A 20,781-nucleotide genomic window follows, 5' to 3' on the forward strand; every position below is an offset into this window, starting at 1 on the left:
GACAGCATATATACGGATAAGGGATAAGACCCTCACATGCAGTTTCCATTAAACCAGTACCCAGCCCAAAACCAAGCTTCCAGCGAGTATAGCAGCAGGTCCAGACCCAGCCCGCAGCCGGGCACGAGCGCCCGAGCGGCCAGAACCGCACACGCGGCGATCAGGCCGGCGTAGAGGGGCTCGTGCTTCGCGAACGGGTCCGCGTACTTGGAGTAGTGCAGTGTCATGTGCTCCCACAGCAAACGGTCCTGGGCGAAGAGGTCGAGCAGCTTGAGGGGGACGACCAGATAGATGGTCAGCACCAGCAGACCACCCGTGCCGGCAGCGGCGGTGGCGGCAGGGGGGTGGGGGAGGTAGAAGCGCTGGGCGAGGTGGTGGGCCAGGGCGAGGAGCGTGGCGGTGATGACGGAGAGGGCGAGGCATTCTTTGCTCTTTTCGGGGGCGGGGCTGCGCCATTGGGGGCCCCAGTAGTTTACGAGGGACCATTGGCTTTGGGGCATGTTGTTGTTGTTGTTGCCGCTGCTGCCGCTGTTGTTGGTAGTAGATGGAACCTTTTAACAGGCTGGGGACCTGGAGTTGTTGCTGACGAAGCCATTCTTGTTGTATACATACTGAGGGATAGGAAAAGGGGGTGGATGATGAGAAGGGTGGGCATTCGCTTGACATTAGGCTCGGTATGTTCCAGGGTATTTAACACCCGTCAAGTTTCTCTGTACCTCGGATTTCGGGTAATGCCTTGTGGATAGCTTGTCTTTTGAGTTTCCGATAACTGGCGATAATTTGCTCGTTGCGGGCTTTCGTTCGCACTTGGTGGATGAAGCTTATCACAAAGGTAACTTGCTCTTTGGAAGTCGTTTGTTTTCGCCGGGCTACTCTGGTACGTATCGAGTCAGCGGGGTAGGATGAAAACAAAAGTCAGGGCATATGCACTGCTTTGTAAGTATTGCGCAAATTCTACGAGAAGATCGATGTGTCGACCCCATGAGCTACCATTAACGCGGTCATCACCGTCACCAACGGCGCCATTGTTGCCATACCCGGAGTAGCCAAATATCCAAGACCCGGGATCTGGAACATTACGAGCGAGTACGTTCACAACCGATCCGTTGTACTAGCGTCTGACTTTCTGGCTTTACCGCCAGCATAACCCAACTCGACGTACGCTACGACGGGTGGGAATTTAATGGCGCTTCTCAGTCCTCCTCTGGGCTGCGTAACCGCGACTACACTCGCTGCATAAGTGGACCCATGATTGCCCCCGGCGATAATGCTACCTCCATGACTTCGCCGTCCGTACCGACGGCGTGGGCAGATTGCATATACACCCCGAGCAACCATGCAAAGCCATCCAGGCGCCCTTCTACCGGGTCGGGCCCAATTTCGCTTTCGGGCGTTGCGGGTGGTTTGACTTCCATCAGAGCGTTCCAGAACATCTGCGTCTGCGAAGTCGGTGCCGCTATCGAACTGCACCGAACCAACGGGAGGGCCGAGCCGTGCGATCCTATATGGGCCCTCTGCAGGTTGAGGTATCGTATCCGGAGCGGGAGGCGCGGTCCCCGCCGCCGCTCCGCGACGCGCCCCCACAGCTCCCACGTCTCCGGGCGGAGGCGGGCGTGCCATGTGCTGGCGAGGGCTATGCCGGGCTGCTCGCCATAGATGGTGGTGGAGTAGCGGAATACATAGGCGCTGCCAGCCTCTGCCGTCCAGAGGGCCAATTCGTTCAGTTTCGGCATCGCCATAGCGGCGCGCGCCGCCGCGTTGAGGAGAGGCGCCATGCCTCCTCCCGATTGCAGTTGATCTGAAGTCAGGAACAGGTCTGTGAGGTTTTCCCACTGAGGAGGAGAAAGAAGAAGAGGGGCCGTCAAAGAAGGGGAAGAGGAGGAGCCTGTTGCTGCCGCCGCTATTGTCTCTGACCAGAACTCGTGATAAAAGTCCGCGGCATCGACCATGAACGCCAAGTAGGCCTCCTTCCAACCCCGGGACGCGCTCGCCAGTATCGTGCCGATATGGGCGTCCCTTTCTCTTCGAGGTATGGTGCGGCCGTCGGGGTGACTCATTATCCTGTCGAAATCGTCAGAGTCTTCATAGATGCAGACTTTGGTCACCTTTGGGCGCTCGCTGAGGAGGCGGACGAGATCCCGATAGTGCTGTATCTGCCTTCTGGCGTCCTTCCCCGAGGCGGTGGGGAAGGGCCTCCAAGGCTCGTACCGGAAGGTCGTCAAGTTCGGTAGGGCCGCCATGATGTGGTCGAGACACCCGACCGCCGCGAATCGCCGGTAGAACTGCCGCCGGATCAGGAAGGAGCTCACAATGGGCACGGTCGGGAGCGCGGGCGCGGGCCGCAAGGAGGAGGCCCGGCTCTCGACCTCTAGACCGGAGCCCAGAACGCGCAGACACTCTGCTTCCGTCGCTAGGCAATTCCGCCTTCCTTTGGCCCATCCGTGGGCTGGATTCTCGAGTTCGCTCGGGTCGACTTGCGGGGCCTTGAGGAACTCGCTCTGGGTGTCGTTCGCATAGAACTTCAGGACCTTGAAGCCGTGTTCCGAGTCGCTCGGCGAATGGGCACTGAGCTACAGCTCGAGCGGCCAAGAGCGGCCCGTCGTGCCGTCGCCGTCGCCGTGCCAAGTCGCCATGATGCCGAACAGCCGCGTCAGCGCCCCGGCCAATATGGCGTTGTTGCGCTCCTGCTCGACCAAGTCCTCCTCCTTCCCGCAGCTCTGGCAGCTGTACCGCGGCAGGGCCAACTTCAGGTGGACCCAGTGCAGCGAGAAGATTCGACTGGGGCGCCCTTAGACGTAGCGCTCGAGCTTGTCGAGGTCGTCCTGGTGGAGCTCCAGGGAGTACCACGTGACGGGCTCGAAGAATTGCTGCCACTCCCGACTGACCGCGGCATAGGCGGCCAAGTGTTGCTCTCCATCGACCGTTTCTAGATCAGCGATGTTGCGGAAGATCATGCGCCGCAGCTCGAATGGGAGCTTCGCCCATAGCTGCGGGCGCCGCCGGTCCCGCCTATTAGGTGAATTAGTCTCGAAGACGCGTTTTAGGTTGGTGAAGCTGCGCGCGAAGTCATATGCCCTCGAAAGAAGTGGTACTCTTCCGCGTATGCTGTCCCGGAACGCCTTCATGACGTGTACTCCAGACCTGTACCTTAAGCCTGTTATTGAAAGAAGGTGAGCTATGAAGGACTTAATATTCTAGCTACAAGTCCTGTTGAAAAGTTTTTACATGATAAAAGCAAAGTGTATCTAGATATAGGGCACAGTTATCTCAAAACCTTGAGGGAATAGTTTGATAAATGGAAGTTCGTCCATGGCGAAAGTTAGGTGGAGCCCCTATTTTCTGTTTTTGGTGTACCAGGTGGAAATATATCTTTTATTCCAAAGTCCCCCTTTCCGCTTTTAGTACCGAAGCCATTTTTGTTCCTTGTTCTTTTGCCTTCAGCCTATACCAGCGCAGGCCAGCAGAAGCAAGTGACTCAAACCCGAGCGAACTCAATACGTACCAACTCAAAAAGAACGTATTATACCATAATACCCCTCAAACTTTATAAACAATCCAACATTTATAAAGCCACTGCTCACTACGTACATTTTTGTTAAGCTAAAAGTTCCACGTCCGAGTAGATGTTCCTGTCCAAAAGGCGAAGCTGAAGATTGCTAATGTCTGAGGAGGTTCATGAGGCGAGCCGAAAGGGGATTCTCGCAGATGGAAACACTGCTACTGACTGTGATCTACCTGGAATTTGTACTACTTGGAATAACATGCGTTCTAGGCTTCTACATGTAAAGTATCTATCATACCAACTCATTACTCCCCGATCAAACGCCTCCTAAAACTGACCGCTTTCTTTACAATCCCATTAGCCAACGCCTTCACCACCACCACCAACAACAACAACCATTGCTGCATCCCCGCACCGCGCTCTTCTCCTTCCTCCCCTCTAAGCATACCTCTCGTACTGAGGAGGCTGCCCCGGCGCCCCCGGGCCCGGAGGAGGCGCGGGCCCCATCGCTTGCGCCTGCGGAGGGCCGTACTGCGGGTACGGCCCCATGACGTACTGCTGCTGCTGCGGCATCATGGGCCCCGCGGGGAAGAAGACTTGGGTCTGCTTGCCGTAGGGCGAGAAGGCGACGCGCTGCTTGCAGACGGGGCAGTAGTGGTCCACGTCCTGGAACCAGCCGCCGAGGCAGGGCAGGCAGGCGAGGCAGATGCAGGCGAAGCCGAGGGCGAGGCCGGTGAGGCTGGGGGACGAGGAGTTAGTTGGTGCTTAGTTTCTACGGGTTCTCTACACTTGGGATGCATCACGAGATTTCTCGGTTTAGGGGCTAACGGAGGAAGAGGTGACGATCAAAGCACAGGATCACACTCACAGGGTCATGCTGGAGTCGTTCTCAATGGTCTGAGTCAGGACGCGGTGGTGGCAGAAGGGGCAGTCGACGATGGCGGGCAGGTCACCGAGGCAGTGCAGAGGCACCGCATACCCGGGGGCCTGCAGTTGAGGCATCAAGCCATTGTTGGGTGGTTGTTGTTGTTGCGGTGGTTCTACTTTGCTCTGGTACTGATGTTGTGTTTGTTGTGGCTGAGCAGGGGCAATTGACTCCGGCTGCGTGGCCGACGCCTGGGGACTCCTTCCTGCGCAGACGACATGACTACTGACTTATCCGCGTGGATGTACGAGATGAATTATGCATAGATCGTCGATAATAGTTGTAGATTAGGATGCGATTGGACTCTGAAGTTGATGGAGTTGGTGAACACGCGATGCGATTGAAGATTGACTGCGCCTCCCTTCAGGCAGAAGCGTCGCCTGCTCCTGGGTACGCCACTGCATTTCCTTTGTGTTCAGTTTCGGTTTAGCGCTCCTTGGCCATCATCAGCTGGAAACACCAAGACATTACCAACAACATCCTGTCTTGAAATGAAAAGCCTTTACGAATTAACACAGCATGATGGGCACGTGGAAATCATGAGATCATAAGATGCGGTTGGCAGCAGTGAATAAACCTGGGTCAAGATCAATCGTAACCAGAGAAGGACGCTGCATTTTAATTGCGAACGAGATGCCACCCAAGATTTCGACTTTGCACAGCCACCTTGCCACCCCAACCGACGCCGTTGCGCTGGATCTTCAGCACCACAGAATTGGGTTTCAGTGGAGAGCTCATCCAGCTTGGATCACCAAAGTTTCCAGGATGATTGTCCGCGGATATTCGAGATCAAGTCCAGATGCAATTTGGCTGAGACTGGGACTGAATCGCCAATGGAAGATCCTCGGCACCGCCGGACGCGCTCAATTTCACACACTCGCCGATCGACAAGAGAGCGGCTGGTTGGGAGGTAGGTGAAGGCCTCGTCACCATATCATTGCGTGCTGGGCGTTTTGTGGTTGAGGTCTCCGCCAAGCCGGCTGTTCTGGGTCTCGACGCACCTGGTTCGCCGTTCGCTTTCTTCGAGTCAAGCACCCTCCTCCTCCGGTTTTCCAGAAGTGAACGATCGCGACCACGACGGGAAAATGAGAATGACAAGCTCACGATCATCAGAGGGGAAGTAAGAAGACAGTCCCTGTCGGCACATGGATAATTGAAAGTCCGGAAGATGCCGCACCTCAATATCGAGATCTTCATGACGGCGCAGATCTCTGGGTCCAGGTCCGAGTTTTCTTACCACCCATGCCGCCCAGCAAATGAAGGCCTTCTTGGTATCACGGAGTTCCGCTTCTGAAGTCGGAATCTGCGACCGGAGCTCGTGGTGAGTTTTGCCTAGGGAACAGAGCCAGCCCGACTCCTCGAACTGTTGAGGATGCTACGACGGCACTGGATATCATGACGCCTCGATGAGCACGACTTGCAAGCGACTGCCACATATAGCGCCAGCGATAAGGACGGCCTACCGGTTCCAATTGCCAGGCCCCGTTCAACCGATCGAAAAGTCCGCGAGTCGGGAAAGGGTTTAGAAAAGAATATCGCTACCCAACGATTGAGACGCCGGCCTGCATGCGTGCATGGATGGCTTTCTATCCTGCGTAGGCGACGACCCTGCCGACCCTGCTGAATCGACAGTTGAGGAAATTGCAATATAAGGTAATATCAAGGCGGCACCATATGAGGCTAAGATCAACGTCCACGGCAGTGTTGGGCTTGGCCGCGCTCGCTACATGTAGCTTCCTTCTCAAAGCCTGTTGCTTGTACCCGGAGGAAACAGATTCGAGGTTACACCGGGCTTTTGGCCGCCGACTGGGGTTCCTGACTGGGGTGGCAGGCTTAGTTGGGCAAAAAAGCCGGGAAACGCAGTCACAATCCACATTTTCCATGTGCTTGCGGCTCGCATATCTGAAACGGCTGGCTAGTTTAGGTAATGGCTGCCTCTTCGGAATGCCTTCCATGGGCGACCAAATCACCGGCCGATCCCACGAGGAACCAGCAAGCCAAGCTTATCGACGCAACACACCATATGCAACCCGTTCCTGATCGCCTCAAGCTTTTCCACCACTAAGAGCCCGCAGGGCGAACGAACGATCAGGAGAGGACGACGGAACAATATGGGCTTACTGCCTTCCTTTGGTCCTCGTTATCTTCCCATTGCTATGGTGTGACGGCCCCAAGGACGCCATCGCCGACTCCTGCATAAGCGTCTGGTTAACTTATCGAATTGGCTTCTCGAACTTGACGCGACAGCAGGTGGCGTCAAGAGTGAGTACCTGAATCGCCAGCACTGGAGAGGGCAATTAAAGGCCCGAACACATGGGTGCGCCAAGTGCCTGCGGCCTCCCGCTTCGGAACTGTTCTTTTTCGTACGACTTGCTTTTTTTTATTCCCCCTCGGCAAGGACGCGTAGGGTCGCATTAGGAAGCAAGAGGCAGGAGAGATAACGAGGATGGGTTCCCAATTGGGGCTAAAGAGCCTTGCCCGCATATTAACGAACCAATGGCCCGGCACCAAGCATGAGCCGCGTTGATGAACCTGCATCCATCTTATTCTGCCGCGACCGCCTGCATCGCCAAAAATGCTTTGTCGAAAGGGTAGCAGTGCCAAGAGCGAGTTGCGGGTGGGATCAATAACCGCTCCATCTTACCACAAGTGTGCTATCGAGCTATTGATCTAGACCACGTCACGGATGATGCTGCGAAAAGATGCGACTCGATATCTATTCACCGTCATACGTAGTGGTATGATGGAGCTAGTGAGGGGTGAAAAAAGGGGCCCTTGACAGCGTTTTGTTTTTCTTTTATTCACCCAAGAAAAGGGTCGAACCAATGGGGGCTGTCGACAATTGCCGATCCGTCTCAACTTTATCGTTAGCTTGGCAAAGCCGCACCTATCACGCTGCAGACCCTGCCTGTCCTGGGGCTGCCATGGCTAGCATGGCTGGAGGACTGACTGGGAAAAACAATGGCGGTCGAGTCAGCGACCCCTGCCGTTTCTATGTACCCGCCCGCCGACGTTCAAGGTACAGTAGCCTTGCCGCAGCGCTATCACTTTCGATATGTGCTATACCCGGGCACAGAGACCCGCCCACGCAGCAACTAGCGCAGATCAAGCCTTTGCTGCACCCTCTGCACCCTCTGCACCCTCTGCACCGCACTCGGTCTCCGTACCCAGACGGGGCAGGAGGGCACCTCGGTGGGCTGCTTTTCCTTGGTCGCCCTTTTGCCATCTCCAGGATGACGACGCCTCGATATTGACTCGGGCTGCCAGGCCATTCGAGATGCCCTGTATGCATCCTCACGGTGGGTCCCATTGACAAGTGCCGATCCCTAGGAGTGGGTATATGCGCCTGCTATATGTATAATATTCTTTCGCTTTGGCCACAAGTCGCTCCCCCATCTCTATATATTTGGTCTCAGCTTGCCTGTTCATCCGTTCTTTCATCATCCGAAGTAAGGTCGACAGTTTCACACTCTTTCCGCGTTTGCTCCACCTCCAGTCGCTTCTCCAGTACCAGAAAAGAACAAACTACACTCCACGCAGCCATGTCTCGCTTCACCCTCGCCATCCTGGCCGTCTTCGCCATGGTCTACGCTGTTGCTGCCTCCCCCCTTCCCCATCCTCAACGGCACTCTGCCCATCACCAACGGCACCCTCAGCCCCATCAACGGCACGCTGCCCGGCAACTCGACCAACGCCACAGCCCACGTCACAACCCACCCCTACATCAGGCGTTCGCTGAGGAGCTACCCCGTCAGCCTCCCGGTTCCCAAATAGAGTCCCAATTCGAACTCTAGATGTTAGGCCATCACCCTGCGGGACTCCGGGGGCGCCTCAGTCCGTGTCGAGCCACGGACTCGGTTCGTGTTTATCGGTTCTCGTCTGAACCTGAACCCACAAGCGAAACAACAAAACTTCACTTCTATTCTACGACATCCTTGAGATGACGGCCATGGGCGTTGCCCATTTTCACTTTTAATGACGGAAACAAACTTTTTTTTCTTTATTTTACGGAGCTATAGACTTATGGCGTGTACTCGTACCGAGTTTCCGATTTCGACGACTAGACAAGTACGCAACGAACGAACTTTTTCTTCGGGTATATTTTTTTCAAGCGAAGGGGAGGAAGAGGCAAGGGGGTCCGGCCTGGTATCATTGACCAAGCGCTGGCTGCAAGCGGAGGAGGAAAAAAGCTATGCCGTCTCGTGTCCCATGCATTTCTTGTCGGTCCTTGTTATTATTTGGAGTTTTGAATATATACCCTACTTGAACTCGAAACCCACTCAGTTTCGCTTATGCTGTTGCTCTTGTTGCTTTGAAGTTTGATGATGTGTTGTGTGCGTATGTATTAGCGACTGCTATTAAGCAGCACCCCATACCCTACTATGGCAAGACAACGTTTGCCTGAGCTAGTACGAGCACTGCCGAAGTAGTGGTTGGGAATATGAATACAGGTATGAAGGGCTTGGGCTCGACTGCATGTTGCCAGATTAGAGTTTCGGCTTTTCTTCTAGTTGGGCCAGGGCCAAGCTACCTAGCTGAGTACTTAGAGATATGGCAGTTACTACGTGATACAAGATGCTACCGAATACCCTTTAGCTACCTGCACTTCTACCAACGGTATACTGATACGGAGCTCTACTGTTGCGTATACAGACGTGGTGAAATGTATAGTACTCTTTTGGGATGATAACGTGGCCAGTGTGTTGTATCCTTTCAAGATCTTAGGATATGTCATCGACAGATGTTTCGGCAGTAGCGCGGCAGACCTTCCCCATGAGCCAGTTGGCTGAGTATCTTACGCGTCGCCTCTAGCTACCGCTAAAGTAAAAGTTTTCTATCCTAGTCTTTCTCGCAAGGGAAATCTATACCGTTGATCAAGCCCTAATTACAGGCTTTCTTGACCTTGCGAATAGCCGGATGTTGGGGCTGACTATTGTGAGGTTGTGAAATATAGGTTCGCTTTTCCATTTTTCGTATCTTCTCTGCTTCAGTGGCGAGTGGTCCCAGAATAGAAATCAAAGACGGTGCAAGTTGCGGGACCCCTACACGAATACAATCCTTGAACAAAGCTCAGAGGCATTACCGATGAACGTAAAATAGAATAAAGGCATCGATAATGGATATACTTTCGAGGTGGAAAAAGATGAAGGGAGATTGGTTCATCGATGCTGCCACCCTTTGGATCATCTCCGAGTCCCTTGTATCGCAGACTCTACGTGAACGCTGGAACGTAGAAGAAGACATCATGACAGCACCTGCTTCCGAAAGGCCGATATGTAAGTATACTAAGCGACAAACGTAACTGCACAATTCGAGACGAAGAGCAGTAATACATTGGATTGCCTCTTGCTAAAAAATATTTCATGATTTCTATCTAGTCTCGTAACTTTACATATAGGTGCCCCCTTTTCTTAGGGCCGCCCCCCAAAAGGATCGTGTTCGTTCGTTGATGGTTCTATATACAAGTGGGAAAGGACTGTGAAAGACAAACAGGGGATAAATGAGTGGGTATATCATAATACATGCCAAAGGACACACAAAGATGTATCAGCGCAAAAGACAGGAAGAAAGACACGAGTCGTGTATATATGCACGCGTAGACTCCTTCGGCCTTCCGAGCAAGCTTTTCTTTCCCCAAGGAAGCTAGCTCAAAGACTGCGAAAGCGGGTATTGGAGGTTGCTCAGTACCTTGAGCGACGAGCAGCTTTGGCAGGGGCCGGAGCGGCGCTGCCAGCAGGGGGAGCAGCGCCACCAGCGGGGGGAGCAGGAGGAGCCGCACCACCGGCAGCAGGAGCAGGGGGCGCGGCACCACCAGCCGGCGGTGCGGGGGGAGCGGCACCGCCCGCAGCAGCAGCAGCGGGAGCAGGAGGGGCCGCGCCACCGGCGGGCGAGGCAGGGGGAGCTGCGGCAGCCTACGGATCGAAACAGCGTTAGTTAGCACAAGGCACATGAATGATCAGGGTTTGGATTGGGTTCCTAGGTAGTGGGATTGAGGAAACTTACGGCTCCAGCGGCTCCAGCAGCCCCAGCAGCGGCGGCGACTTTGGCGGCGGGCGGCGCAGCAGCGGCACTATGAGAGAAGTTAGGACACAAGTGGCAAAGGTGAAGCGGGATCGGATCAAGGTATGCTCACGCTCCGGACGGGGCAGCCGCCTTAGCGGCAGGGGGCGCAGGCGCGGCGGCACCAGCGGCGGCAGGGGCAGGAGGAGCGGCACCACCGGCAGGCGGCGCGGGAGGAGCGGCACCCCCGCAGCAGCAGCCGGGGGAGCAGGAGGAGCCGCTCCTCCGGCCGCAGGGGGAGGAGGCGGCGCGGCACCACCAGCGGGCGGGGCCGGGGAGCAGCACCGGCACTACGACAGCGTCAGCACATAGCTGGTACAGACCTAAGGGGCAATATGGGTTCATTCTTACGCTCCAGACGGGACGGCCGCCTTGGCGGCAGGGGGTGCAGGAGGAGCGGCGCCGGCACTATCCACAAGATTAGAATACAGTTGCGCGTACTCAAGGGAGGATTGGGCTGGACTTACGCTCCGGACGGGGCGGCTTTAGCAGCAGGCGGTGCGGCTCCAGAAGGGCAGCAGCCTTGGCGGGAGGTGCGGCTCCGGACGCTTTGGCAGGTGGTGCGGCGCTGGATGCTTTGGCAGCGGGGGTGCAGCTCCAGACGATTTGGCAGCCGAGGGTGCCGCCCCAGACGATTGGGCAGCCGGGGCGGCAGCAGCGGGAGCGGCGAGGGCCGCAATGACACCCTACGTCCGGATCGTCAGCTGCCATGAATACGGAGTGAGTATGGAAGAAGGCTTACAGCGCTGCGGCGGGAGAAGGCGGTGTTGGGGAGCTGGAAGGCGGCCGTGGTGGCCAGGCCACAGGCGAGTAGCTGAGCGACTGAAGGGGCGTGCATGGTGATGGAAAGTGACAGGTTACTCGAAGACCAGCGTGAGTGATGGGGGACCGAGAGCGAAGGGCGTAAGGTCTTGTTGTTAGTTAGTAATACAAAGAGCGGCCGGCCACTTGATAGAAAGAAAAGAAGCTCGGTATAATTGTTATTTTTGATTCAGATGGCGATGAGGAATGACAAAAAGTCCCGAGAAGTTGAGCACCGGTATATATAAGAGTGCAACGGAAACCTAACTAACTCCCCTGGACAAGCCATTGTCTTCATGAGTCGGGCCCTGGTACTCGTCGGTATAGCTCCAGCCTATCGGGCTATAACCGTTCAAAACTTGCGATGTAACCCCATACCAACGACTCCATCGAATTCGGGGGCCGCGTTGCCGTGAAAACCGGATTGTCTAGAGCTGGCCTTACGCGTATACATACACAGCCGAGTATCCATGTCGTTGGATTAGGTATAGATGTGCGCAGGGTCCCGAACAAGAGCCAGATAAAGTGCACCTCGAATCGATCTGATAACTTGGGGTGAGTGGGGGTTGATGTTTGGCTAGCCTAGTTTCAGCATCAGCACTGCCATTCTGGGCGCGCTCACAAGTTGTCAATGGATTGACGGGGGGTGGCCTGGATGGAAGACCCCTGCACGTTTCAGGCTGATCTCAAGATCTCTGCGCCCTAGATCGTGGTCTTCTAGAACCTATCACGGCCTTCCAAACTCCTCGTTATTAATGCCGACCCCCGCGGCCGGCAATTAGCAGTCCCGTTATGTACATCTCCAGTCATCCATCCCGCCTTGGGCGTTGCGGCTCCAGGTGGATCAGATCGTCCTCTGGGCTTCTGGCAAACTTTGTTTAGGGGGACAGCTATTGCTTACATTCAGTATGTCTAAAAGTAAAGACGAGTGTCCGTAGAAAGTCCATATCCTCTGTTGTTCGGATGCCAGACATCGAACGGTACAGCAACGAGTGTCCTTGTTTGTGATGCAGCTCGTTCCCCGACGGCCGCAGTTCGAGTTGCCGTCTGATATCATGGATACAGGAAACCAGATTGTCGTTTCAAGTAGATCAAATTCCGATTCTGGAAGAATTCTCTTCTAGAACACGCTAATGCCTGAAACCAAACGCATAGCCTCCTAGGACGTCAAACAGTCGCGTTTAGGCAAGTGTGGTGCTCCTTTTCAACATTGATTCAAAGTCGAGTCAGGCACCTAACAGGAACAGGAGATTCGTAACAAGCAAGCTGTGAAGGTCTAATATGGAGTCCAACTCCGCTATGCTCGTTATATTAGTCTTGGCATCGAAAAGAACTTCGGCTCAGACGCTACGGAAAGCATGTCGATTGAGGACCCTTCGTGCCCTCGCATCCGAGCGGTATACGCTGCCATGAAAGCGTGGGATTTGAGTTTCGACGAGGCGATCCGCGCTTGCGGATGCTACAGCATGTCTAAAGAAGATTCAGAAACCGCTGTGGACGACGACGACATCATGATGGAGACTCATGATGGCTGGAAGCGAGTCTAGATGGCCAGGTCGAGGGGCGTGGACAAGGGTTACCACGAATGAGAGTCCAGCAAGCAAGCTGATGACCTTTATTCTACGAGCCACTTGACCGTACTTACGTATTGAGGAATGAGAGAAAGCGCGTGTTTCTACTTATACGTGCTACCATGCGTACATCCCCGTGAATATGTGTTTGCTTTGAGAAGATAGCCCTCCAGCGGAATCATGCTTAGTCGACCTCCCTGGACGTCTAAGCCTGCCCACCTCACGTGGCGGTCAGCTAGATATATCTCGCCAGACCCGATTCCAATCTTTCTTTCCATCTTTCTTTCATTTCCCCTTTTCGCCTATCGTGAACCCGTCACTTTGCGTCCCTTCCCACCACATCAACCATGGCACCCTCTATTAACATCAAGACGGTCAACGATACCAAGGCCGAGCTAATGAACATCGGTAGATCCCTCCAGGCTACCAAGGAGAAGCACGAGAAGCGCCTTGTGCCCGTGGCCAACAGCCACACCAACGACAACCAGTTGGTCCCCGAAGACGCGGATGGTGCCGGTCTCGCCGAGGGTAAGAAGCGTGAGGCGCCCGGGGCCCTTGGCAACGACATCTGCAAGCGCCTTCGCGCCGGAGGCCCTACCAGCGACGCCGTAAAGCAGAAGCTGGCCGCCGTTTCCGCCGCTGACGTCTTCGACCTCTTCGGCCAGCTGGCGGAGACCCGCACCATCGCCTACCACCGCAACTTTGTCGTCAACCCCCAGGGCAAGCGCTACACTGTCCAGGCCGGCCGTGACCAGGCCTTCCGGAATGAGGACCGGCGCTGCCATCGTGTTCCGCTCCTAACCATAAGACGGCCCTCGATCGCATTGCCGCGAGTAGGTCTAAGTAAATTCTAACACGAGAAGCCTATCTAAACGCCGCATGCTTGTGACAGTTCGCATGGGGAAAAAAAAAAAAAAAAGAAAAGCGATAATGAATCTGAGGACGTCACAGGGCTCCTATAGCCGAGTCCAGCACGTCCAGCTACGAGGACAATAGGTTTAATAAAATCCTCAAGTAGCTATGAACCATTGCATTAGACCAGTCTTGAGCGTCTATGTATGTTATTTTCATTTTTATCAAAAGAGGTGGCTTATCCGGCCAGGCACGCGCGGTTCACTTTTGCCTCACCTCACTTTGCTACAAAAACTTGAATACAAGAGAGAATTGAATACAAGAGAGAATTGAATACAAGGAAGTCCCACCAATCTATTTATTGCCAACCTAACCACCACAGTCTTTGACAAATCACCACATTTCCTCAACATCATCAACTCATCAATCTCAATCCACACTCCCAAAGACATTCTGCGTACTCTCCTCATTGCTAGCTATTCGATATGGATTCTTCTTCCTCCGAATACGAGGGAGTGGCTGGCGCCGCACATGAAGGGTACTCTTCTGACCCCGATTCCGGTTCCGATTTCTCGCTGGGATTCAACGAGGATGAGGACCTGGATGATCAGATTGAAGATAAGGTGAAAGAACTCGAGATTCTGAAGCGGAACGACTCAGAGAAAAAGGCGATGCTGGAGAAGCTTAAGGCCAAGCTTGCGAAGACCCAGGCGGGCCAGGCTGAGCAGGAGACAGCTATCACAAAGTACCAAGAGTTGCTGGAACGCGCCAGGAGCATCTCGTACGGACATCGTCGCGACACCGAAGACACTGAGAAGATTATCGGAGATCATGAGGCCGAGGCGGATAAACGGGCCCAGAAGATATGGAAACTTGAACATCGGATCGAGCTTCTCCGTGCGCTCTTGCCTGCCGAGGATCAGGAACCGCAACCTAATCCTGCCGAGCGGAATTTCGACGGCCGCCACGACTCTCACGGATTGCAGCGAAAACGCCGACGTATCCGACAAAAGGACAAAGAGGTAGAGCTTGCCGCGCCAGAGTTTCACACCGGGGAAGGTTGGACACGGGATACATTCGCCGAGAAGAACGGAATCATCTATGCCTATGCCCCAGTCAGCGAAGAGGCGCGTGAGATGGTTGCTAAGGTAATCGTCACTCTTGAAGCGTCAGCGTTTCCCATCCCACGTCAGATTAGGCGTGTCTTTCAGAACACGCCACGTGAGATGAGATACCATAGCAACACCGAATCTTCAATTGTCCGCGGTGTCAAAAACAAGCCTTATCTCGTCTCCCTTCGCCCCAAACATCCGCCGCGAGAGATGAGGGACCAAGTCACGCTGGAATCTTCAACAGTCCGCAGTATCGAAGACAAGCCCTATCACATCTTCTTCGACAATTTGGTCAAAGGCATCCGGACGTTGCAGAATGACGTCGAAATCATGGTCACCCAGCTCATGGATCTTCGACCTTCGTTCACTCCAGAGTCGGAGATCAACCCCGAGAACGTAAAAGAGCTTCTCGACATTTTGGAGAAAACCTACCTGTGGCACGAATTGCTCGATCTTATCGGTTTAGATCCGGAGGACGCGTACGGTGAGTTGCCCGACCAAGCGAGACGTAATCTAAGCCAGGCACTGAGCCGAGGACCGGTCGTGGAACCGACCGTTGAGCGACTGCTCTCAAAAGTGGTCGAGAGTACTTCAAGATTTGCATTCTGGGCAACGATACTCGGTGGATGCCTCGTGGAAGGCTATGGCAGGGGAGACGTCGACAACGAAGATCATGGAATCAGTGGTGTCCGTATCGTGGACATGGCTAGGATTATCGAACGACACCATAACCTCGAGAATACTCTGCTCAACAAACCCGTCGTCATGCGATGGCTCGGAAGCTACTCTGGAGTCAGCACTAAATACAGTCTCAAGCCCCTGCATTCGCCAGAGCTGGATGGTGTCCCCAAAGATCCTGGATCAGCTAGCGGCACAGGTTCGAGAGCTGGACGTCAATATTTTGGACTTCCTCCGTGGATATCCTCTGCGCCGGGAATCACCACCTCTCAGTCTGATGCTGCGGAACGGATCCGATAGCGAAAGCCCGTCCGATGAGTCCTTTGACCCGAGCGAGGAGAGTTCTGATTCCGAAGAACTTATCACGGATACCGAAGAGACAGCAGGCGTTTGACTGGTATCTACGATGGAAGCAGGCTTTTAGGGTGGGCAGAGCTCAGCAATGATATGGGGGCGTGTTCTGCGAGGGACTCTGATACACTTCACGAGAGTATCTTACCTGGTAGCTATAGCCATGCAGTAATGAACGATATGGCCAGTCTGTCGTAAATGAACCATAGAGGCACATGCGAGTGTCAGTGACATCATGGCTAGACGAGGAGAAACGGCCCTTTAGCTTAGCGTGTCACTTCAATTTGCAGTGTGTTAATCGAGTGGGCAACATGATGCTTTGTTCCTGGGCTACCTATTGGCTGCGACCTAACCATCCTAGAGAATGGCTATTATGAACAAGCTTCTAATCGTGCTATCATACCATTGCTTTGCCTGGGTATGACCCCTCCTGGTGCTACACCATATTTGCCAGCAAGGTACCATGAAGCCTGTCCACCAGGTTAGAGACAGCTAGGAACACATTGATGAACCCATCCACCCGAGTAGGGTTTTCTATGAGTTAAAGTGAGTGTGAATAAGCAGTCCATCAGGAGACTGCATAGAGAAGATCGGTAGCGACTGTGGATAAGGAAAAGGGGAGCTACCATGCAGCGAATGAGCGTGGTGTTATAAATGAGTGACAGAGGTTAAGAAAGGAAATAGAAATCAATTAAAGGGGTGAACGAGAGTACGTATAGAAATGAGAAATCCGTGGGCACCATTGTTAACACTGGACGAAACCAAAACAGCTAGGATAGCAACTTAGTACCACGATCCAGATCATGCTGGGATCGACCTTCTCTTAGTGGACCGCCCACCCTTTGGACATGAGCAGCATGAAATAGCCGTTCTGTGTATAACGAGCTGCAACTCCATCAATGAGACTGACAAACGATTGGACCAGCACCAACCACTACACGAACCACATTGTCGCCTGCAAATTCTGACCAACGGGACACAATGGAGGTGCCGCATCAGTCGGGCCCTTGTCAACCGTCGATTCTGTAGAAGGTTGCAGGTGAGCCTTTGCCCTATTGGAGGCCAGATGAGCGTAGAAGACGGCGGGATGCAGCGAGACAGGGGAAGGGCAGCGACAGTATTGGTAACACTGCTGATAGATGAGATCGGTGAGCTGCTCCCGGGCGAATTTGATCTCATCTTTGATGACATGGTAATGGACGGGGCGAGATGTGCCTTGGATGGCCTTGTGCGAGTACAGGTAGAAGTCCCAATGTTTGGGATGAGTCGCCACATCCTCGATCAAAGTACCGGGGTCTGGATTGATGAAGTCTTTGGTTGCAGGATCGGGCTTGTCGTAGTACGGCTTCTTGCTAGGGAATCTGTTGCCGTAAGCCGACTTTCCACCGCCAGACTGGTTTTCGGCAGCCTTCTTTGCCTTCTCCTTGTTGTCAATAAAGGCACGGATGTGATGTCGCTTAGTCGCAACAATGACCGTAACCTCAAGATCTTTGATATCCTTTTTACGGAATATCGCCTTGATAGCGGTGACTTCGGTCTCGAGAACCGCTTGGAACTGGCCCTCCGATACTCCATCGCGGAAGAAAAGAAGATGCCGTGGCGTTTTACTGTGTCTCTTGATCCAGATCTCCAAAGGAACCTTGAGCAAATACGTCATGGTGTTCTCGTCCACAATCTCCTTCCGGTAACAGTTCGTCTGGCAACGAGCGACGTAGAAAGCGCAAGAGGCGTCTAGAGAAACACTCATGGCTGCCATGGATGGCTGACCGCTTCCAGGGGAACCATGGGAGACGTCAAGACCAATCATCATCGTTCGCTTCTCCTCAAGGGGCGCGGGAAGCGCCGGCGTAGTAACGTAAGCTAACCCACCGAGCTTGGCGTTGACCTTCAAGCAGATGTTGGCCCAGTAGCCCACTCCACCCTTTGACAGTTTGGATAAACCATGACCTGAGAAGGGACCGCCGCTTTACAATCCATGAGGAGCTTGTTTCGCTCATACTCTGCTTGATTGTTATTCTCTATCAGGAAGAAAATGATGTCGTAGCCGGGCAAATTAGGGAACTTTTCGCGCAAGACAACCACTAAGTCCCTAGGGTCGTCAGAACATCCTCACAATCAGCTTTGTATGATTTGTCGACACTTCCACCCTGCATTTCGTAGATTCTCTTGAATTCCCTCGCGTAATTCAAAAGATTCTCCTTCTCGCAGGCCTTGACGAGCGATACAAACGCGGTTCTCTTCAACTTCCTAGTAAGGAAGAACTTTCTGCCCTTGAGGTTAAAGTCGACCTGTTTAGGCTTGAATTTATCCTTTCCGTAGGTGATTGTGGGAAATTCCAGCTTCCGTGGCTGAGACTTCACCATGTCTGTTCCTATTTCGATGCCGAATCCCGTCAGATTGTCATCGTGGCCCCAGCCAAGGCTTGCGACTGCAGCCTCAATGTCACCCTTCCGCACCCATGGATCGGTGACAGCATGTGTGATCATCGAAGAAGTCTGTAATGGTGAGTAAAATCGTCGAGAAAGTGTAACCCAGCTCGCTTACCTGGTCTGGGTCCAGCTTGTAGCGGAACTTCTGCAGAGGCACCAACTTGCATACCTCAAGGGGAAGAGGGCATTCTTCTGAGTCAGGACAAGGGTTAACTGCCAATCTCGAATTTGGTAGTTATGTGCGTTCAAATAATGGTCGAATACGGATACCATTTGCTGTGACCCTTGGACGGTCTTAGAAAACTCGACATTCTTCGCATTGGCGCCTCCCCGCAGTTCCTTATCAAAAGAAAGCCCTCGATAGTGTGAATTGTGCCGTTTTGGTTGTCGTCAGTGTTGGTTTTGGCTTTGGCATTGCCTGTGCGTTTGCCTTTGCCTTTGACTTTGTCTTTCTTTTCGTAAGAGACCCGGAACTTCAGCTTGATAAGGCGCTTGAGATGGTGGAATGCTCGCGGCTCGACGTCGTTACCCTGTTGGTCTCGGGTAGGCAGCAGCATCTGCTGGAGAGTAACTAATGTGGTTGTCAGTCCCAGCCCTCATAGACATCATATTTCGAGAAAATACCCAGTCGGCCCATTGGAACCAATTGGTCAATGGCATCCAGTAATTCAAGTGGTTGCCAGAACGCTGTGTTGGCGACATCAACGTTGACTACCAACCCGCAGTCATTCTTCTCGTCTGGGTTCTGGAATTTCAAATGGAAGAATTAGCCTGTACCATGTCTTAGGTGGACTAGTAAACTTACTCTGCTGATCCGGAAGGAAGCGAAGCCGCCCTTGACTACCTCGGTAAGGAGGTCCAGGGGTTGTCCCGGATTTACATCGTAGTCGTAGAAGTTCTTCCCAATCAGTCGAAGTCTCTGGGAAGGCGCTTGGCGGAGGGCATGGTCAAGGAAGTCTGCCGCAAATGTCAGCAGAGAACGAGAAAAATCCGTCGAGGCTAGGGTCTTTACTCATGCACTCAAGGACACTTTTGTCCCACGATGCATTATTATTGAGGTATGCTTCGAGAGAAGACATCATGACGGCCTTTGAGTGCTTGATCGTTAAAATGAAAATATTCATCCTCTCCGACCCGGGACTCAAGTCCACCTCAATCTCTTCCTCATCGCTTGTCATCTTTGGAGTTGACCTGGACCACAATCAGCTCGGTTCAAATGTTGAGGCGTTAGCATACTCACCAAGCCATACTGCTGCCGTTGAAAATCCAATGAATGCCGTCTGGTCGAGAACCAATGTGACTCTGCACAGTTGGATGATTCCATAGCTTCTCTGCAAGACCCCGAGCCGGATCGTCTATCGTTTTCGGATCGCCATCCGCAACCTTCTTCTGCACAGAGACCTAGTGTTGTGGCGTCAGTAAGATGGCGAGGTTGACTATGAGACTTGAGTATAATTACACTATACTGATGTATGTTCTTGGTAGGATACTTCTTTACTCGAAAGACATTGACGTGAGCAGATGTGTCGTGGGCCTTGCCTGGCGTATTTCCAGGGCGTCGTCTCGGGTACTGCGACTCCTTGTCTTTCTGTGCTCTCCTCATATCAGTACTACTTCAACTTGAACTGGAAACATCGGTAACATACGCTGACATATGCGTCAGTGGGCAGGTCCGCACGTTTTCCCACCAACTGCTCCTCGGTAAGCTTCGGCCTGTCCTGCTTCTTGTTCTGAGTTTTAGATCCCCCAGTAGATTTCGACGTGGAAGCGCTGCTGGCTTCGCCAGACTTCAGCTTTACGTTGGAGCCCATGGCCCCAGGCTCACCTGGGTCTCGACTCCGTTGAGCCTAGACAGCGAGCAGTTGTCAAGAGAGGTAGATGTCAATGAGCTGACGTTTGGATAGGGGGTGCAGGTAGCATAGAAATATAGATCACAGTGAGAACCTTCCAATGTCCGAACTGTGATGCAGATGTAGAATCTCCAAGATCTGAACAGCTGAGGACAGCCACTATATGTACTGCATGGGAGGTGGGTGACCCTTATTTGCCTTGGATACGCCGCCCAAGCTGTTGGGTTTGTGGAGAACAAACCTGTTGCAAGATAGAATCGTGAAATCCACCTAGACATGTAACATAACAATCACTTGAGAAGACAGGTGAGAGACAGGAGTTATGACTCCTAGTAATCATATGGATACTTCCAGTTCGTGATACGCGTGGACATAAATTATCTTTGCGCACATACCAACTACCCAACCACTAAGTGACTAAGCCAACGCAAGCAAATATACACGGATAGGGAGTCATAGGTAGCTTTATCTAATGAGAGTCATACCTCTAACTAAAAACATGGAAACAGGAAACCTGTTTGCACGTTTCTCTATGGGACTGGCTCGTGTGCTATACAGGCACATCAGAGAACCCTGACAAAATCAATCAGATCACGTTCCTCCTGTAATCCATGCTGAGATGACCTGAAATCTTGTTCGTCGTTCGGGTG

The 20,781-nt window shown here is 53.3% G+C and overlaps 10 protein-coding genes across 10 annotated transcripts; 2 read left to right on the top strand and 8 right to left on the bottom strand.

Annotated features, from left to right (window-relative positions):
- Positions 1-32: 32 nt before the first annotated feature.
- Positions 33-500, bottom strand: PG997_007454 (uncharacterized protein; the record flags this gene model as incomplete). Its single annotated transcript, XM_066811769.1, has 1 exon — positions 33-500. One exon carries the CDS (start codon positions 498-500, stop codon positions 33-35), a length of 468 nt encoding a protein of 155 aa, XP_066667111.1.
- A 723-nt stretch (positions 501-1,223) lies between these two features.
- On the bottom strand, positions 1,224-3,125 carry PG997_007455 (uncharacterized protein; the record flags this gene model as incomplete). The annotated part of the gene is made up of 2 exons (XM_066811770.1): positions 1,224-2,570; positions 2,796-3,125. The coding sequence occupies 2 exons, from the start codon at positions 3,123-3,125 to the stop codon at positions 1,224-1,226; spliced, it is 1,677 nt and encodes a 558-aa protein (XP_066667112.1).
- An 815-nt stretch (positions 3,126-3,940) lies between these two features.
- PG997_007456 (uncharacterized protein) lies at positions 3,941-4,504 on the bottom strand (the record flags this gene model as incomplete). The annotated part of the gene is made up of 2 exons (XM_066811771.1): positions 3,941-4,241; positions 4,371-4,504. 2 exons carry the CDS (start codon positions 4,502-4,504, stop codon positions 3,941-3,943), a joined length of 435 nt encoding a protein of 144 aa, XP_066667113.1.
- Positions 4,505-7,704: 3,200 nt separating this feature from the next.
- PG997_007457 (uncharacterized protein) lies at positions 7,705-8,201 on the top strand (the record flags this gene model as incomplete). Its single annotated transcript, XM_066811772.1, has 2 exons — positions 7,705-7,711; positions 7,936-8,201. The coding sequence occupies 2 exons, from the start codon at positions 7,705-7,707 to the stop codon at positions 8,199-8,201; spliced, it is 273 nt and encodes a 90-aa protein (XP_066667114.1).
- Positions 8,202-10,108: 1,907 nt separating this feature from the next.
- PG997_007458 (uncharacterized protein) lies at positions 10,109-10,832 on the bottom strand (the record flags this gene model as incomplete). Its single annotated transcript, XM_066811773.1, has 3 exons — positions 10,109-10,339; positions 10,431-10,497; positions 10,561-10,832. 3 exons carry the CDS (start codon positions 10,830-10,832, stop codon positions 10,109-10,111), a joined length of 570 nt encoding a protein of 189 aa, XP_066667115.1.
- Positions 10,833-10,972: 140 nt separating this feature from the next.
- Positions 10,973-11,325, bottom strand: PG997_007459 (uncharacterized protein; the record flags this gene model as incomplete). Its single annotated transcript, XM_066811774.1, has 2 exons — positions 10,973-11,173; positions 11,230-11,325. 2 exons carry the CDS (start codon positions 11,323-11,325, stop codon positions 10,973-10,975), a joined length of 297 nt encoding a protein of 98 aa, XP_066667116.1.
- Positions 11,326-12,080: 755 nt separating this feature from the next.
- PG997_007460 (uncharacterized protein) lies at positions 12,081-12,835 on the top strand (the record flags this gene model as incomplete). The annotated part of the gene is made up of 3 exons (XM_066811775.1): positions 12,081-12,127; positions 12,171-12,194; positions 12,604-12,835. 3 exons carry the CDS (start codon positions 12,081-12,083, stop codon positions 12,833-12,835), a joined length of 303 nt encoding a protein of 100 aa, XP_066667117.1.
- A 419-nt stretch (positions 12,836-13,254) lies between these two features.
- Positions 13,255-13,644, bottom strand: PG997_007461 (uncharacterized protein; the record flags this gene model as incomplete). The annotated part of the gene is made up of 1 exon (XM_066811776.1): positions 13,255-13,644. The coding sequence occupies one exon, from the start codon at positions 13,642-13,644 to the stop codon at positions 13,255-13,257; it is 390 nt and encodes a 129-aa protein (XP_066667118.1).
- Positions 13,645-14,367: 723 nt separating this feature from the next.
- On the bottom strand, positions 14,368-15,427 carry PG997_007462 (uncharacterized protein; the record flags this gene model as incomplete). The annotated part of the gene is made up of 3 exons (XM_066811777.1): positions 14,368-14,871; positions 15,097-15,251; positions 15,307-15,427. The coding sequence occupies 3 exons, from the start codon at positions 15,425-15,427 to the stop codon at positions 14,368-14,370; spliced, it is 780 nt and encodes a 259-aa protein (XP_066667119.1).
- Positions 15,428-16,786: 1,359 nt separating this feature from the next.
- PG997_007463 (piwi domain-containing protein) lies at positions 16,787-20,092 on the bottom strand (the record flags this gene model as incomplete). Its single annotated transcript, XM_066811778.1, has 10 exons — positions 16,787-17,799; positions 17,966-18,347; positions 18,397-18,502; positions 18,546-18,852; positions 18,906-19,026; positions 19,087-19,238; positions 19,294-19,472; positions 19,522-19,682; positions 19,741-19,869; positions 19,928-20,092. The coding sequence occupies 10 exons, from the start codon at positions 20,090-20,092 to the stop codon at positions 16,787-16,789; spliced, it is 2,715 nt and encodes a 904-aa protein (XP_066667120.1).
- Between the last annotated feature and the right edge of the window lie 689 nt (positions 20,093-20,781).

The sequence above is a fragment of the Apiospora hydei genome (genome assembly GCF_038363865.1).
Source record: "Apiospora hydei strain CBS 114990 chromosome Unknown utg000006l_segment0_segment0, whole genome shotgun sequence".
Classification (NCBI taxonomy): domain Eukaryota; kingdom Fungi; phylum Ascomycota; class Sordariomycetes; order Amphisphaeriales; family Apiosporaceae; genus Apiospora; species Apiospora hydei.